General features: G+C 28.3%; 1 protein-coding gene across 1 annotated transcript; it reads left to right on the forward strand.

Moving 5' to 3' along the window:
* Nucleotides 1-1,221: 1,221 nt before the first annotated feature.
* LOC108562035 (THO complex subunit 4-B-like) lies at nt 1,222-2,202 on the forward strand. The gene is made up of 2 exons (XM_017920211.1): nt 1,222-1,551; nt 1,707-2,202. Exon 2 carries the CDS (start codon nt 1,729-1,731, stop codon nt 2,155-2,157), a length of 429 nt encoding a protein of 142 aa, XP_017775700.1. The 5' UTR covers nt 1,222-1,551; nt 1,707-1,728; the 3' UTR covers nt 2,158-2,202.
* The last annotated feature ends 456 nt before the right edge of the window (nt 2,203-2,658 follow it).

The following is a 2,658-nucleotide window of genomic DNA, read 5'->3' on the forward strand; positions in this document are numbered from 1 at the left end:
TTTCGAATATTTTGAAAGTTAAGCAACGCGTGTTCAAGATAGTGATTGGATCGAAAATGAAATTAACATCTTCCAACCTAAATTTTATTGAAATCCTATACAAAAGGATTAATGTGTTAATTTGATTTTATCCATATTTTTCTTCTCATTATTACTACAAAGAAATAATATGTTTTCTCACGGAGAATCATTAACTTCATATTTTGATATATCTAAGTTATATAAGTTTTATATATAAGTTTTAATTGCTCATTTAGTATATATTTTTTATTTCTTTTTGTATAGAATTTTGAATATTTAACTCTGTAATAAAATACTGAAAATATTAATTTACACATCTTTTTATTTTGCACATATTTTGATAATTATGCAACGTGCCGTCTTTTGCTTTGCTTCGTTGTCGAAAAATGTTAGTTCTCAAAAATCAAGTGAACATCTTGAAACCTAAATTTCTTTAAACTAAGTACAAAAGGATTTACGTTTTAACGTGTTTATTTATTGCAACTACAAAGAAGAAACATGTTAAATAAAATATATGAATAAAATTCGTTCATTTATGAAAGTGCTTTGAGACTAGTTCTTGTATAAATGAAGTCTTAATGTTGTTCATTTTGTTGCAGAACTGGAGAATCAAAATGTTTGAAAATATTGATGGAAAATTGTAGTAGATGATGTCCTTCTATTTGATTTAACACTAATCAAAATGTTTAACATTAAATTTTCAAACCTAAATTCCATTAAAATAAAAAAAAAGATTAAAATTCGTATTTGATTCTCTCCTTACTTCTGTTATTTATTTCCACCATGAAGAATTAGTTTGAACAAATATATAAGTACAAAATAAAGTAAATAAAATTCATGGACAGTGATTGACTTTTTTCGAATATTTTAATAGTTAAGCAACGCGTGTTGTAGCTAGTGTTTTGAACGAAGGATCAATCTGGTGGATGAAAGATGGCTGTTAATTTTTACTTATAACAATCCTTACACTACTATCTAACTATACCCAACTAAACTCTCAAAGAATAATAATCTTTTACAGTGCTTATCTCCTCCAAGCCTAGCGTTCTTTTTGCTGCCTGTGCACGGTGTTGCCACTATTTACATTTGCGCTTAAACAGTTAGTGCTTGGATAGATAATGTTTTAATATTGTTCATTTTGTTGCAGAACTGAAAAATCAAAATATTTAAATGAATGGAAAATGATTATTTTGGAAAATTAAATCAACATCTTCCAACCTAAATTTTATTGAAATCCTATACAAAAGGATTAATGTGTTAACTTGATTTTCTCCATATTATTTCATCTCATTGCGACTACAAAGAAATAATATGTTTAAACAACTCTGTATTATTGCATTTTAGAATATTTTGATAGTTAAGCAACGTATATTCAGGATAGATGTGTTAATGTTGTTCTTTTTGTTGCAGCAATAAAAAATCAACCTGTTTAAATATATAAATGTTGCAAATTTTAATTTTCAATGGAATAGATAAACGTCTACAGTTTCTCCCACATTCACCCCTAATGATGAATACTATAAATACTATGTGAGTATGAAAATTCTCTGATTTTTTCTCGTTTTTATGATTCGCAGAAAACTTTATCATTCTTCTAAGTCTTGATAGTATAAATTGTGATGCTCTACTAAATATTGTTCATACCTCAGCTTAGATTCTTTCTGAAGCTTGTACTTTCTTTGTAGAAGATAGCTTCAAAACTTCGAGATGGACGTAATAGAGAATAAGCCTGGAAGTCGAATTGCAGGAATTGTGGTTCATAATCTTACGAAACGGACGACCACATTCGATTTGTTGAAGATGTTTCAAGAAATTGGTGAAATTGACAGCATCGATATGAACGTCGACGCGACCGGATTTCCGCTCGGGTCAGCCAACATTATATTCAAGGATCGCAATGATGTGGCTAAGGCTTACAATGAACTAAATGCAGCACGTTTGGATGGTCAAAGTTTGATGTTAACTATTCTCCGTGAGAATCGTAATAAGTTGTACAAGACCGGAAAAGTGAATAATTGTTACAGTGTCGATATGTACTTTATGAGTAGATTCCAGAAGAATCATTCCAAAGTCAAGAATGAATGGGAGTTAAATGTAGATGCTTTGTGTAATCAGATTGATGAAAGTATATTTTGAAGCAAATGGACGGCAATCAGTTATTTTTTAAGTTTTTTTTTTCGTTTAGCTATTAAGTTTTAATTGTTCGTTTTCTATATATTTTTTGAATTTTTTTTTGTAGAAGTTAAATATTTAACTCTCTTTGTAATAAAATGCTTAAAATATTAATTTACACCTTTTTTATTTTTCACACATTTTGAAATTTACAATATGGTTTAAACAAAGAACAGAAACAGATTTGATGTCTTCATATTCTGATAGTTAAGCAACGTGAGAGAAAAATGGTACTTTGATTAATGATATCTTCTATTTTGCTTTGTCACCGGAAAATTAACTTCTTTCGATAAATCCATCCAATCAAATTTTGTAAACTGAATACAAAATTAAAATGGAAATCAAATTGCAAATTTTGATAGTTAAGCAATGCGTCACAAGAATAATAATGGGATTGTTTTGCCGAAGAATCAACATATTTAAATAAAATATGCAATTCATCGACCTAAAAATTGCTTTAATATA

The sequence above is a fragment of the Nicrophorus vespilloides genome, unplaced genomic scaffold (assembly GCF_001412225.1).
Source record: "Nicrophorus vespilloides isolate i.1.1-1 unplaced genomic scaffold, Nicve_v1.0, whole genome shotgun sequence".
NCBI lineage: Eukaryota > Metazoa > Arthropoda > Insecta > Coleoptera > Silphidae > Nicrophorus > Nicrophorus vespilloides.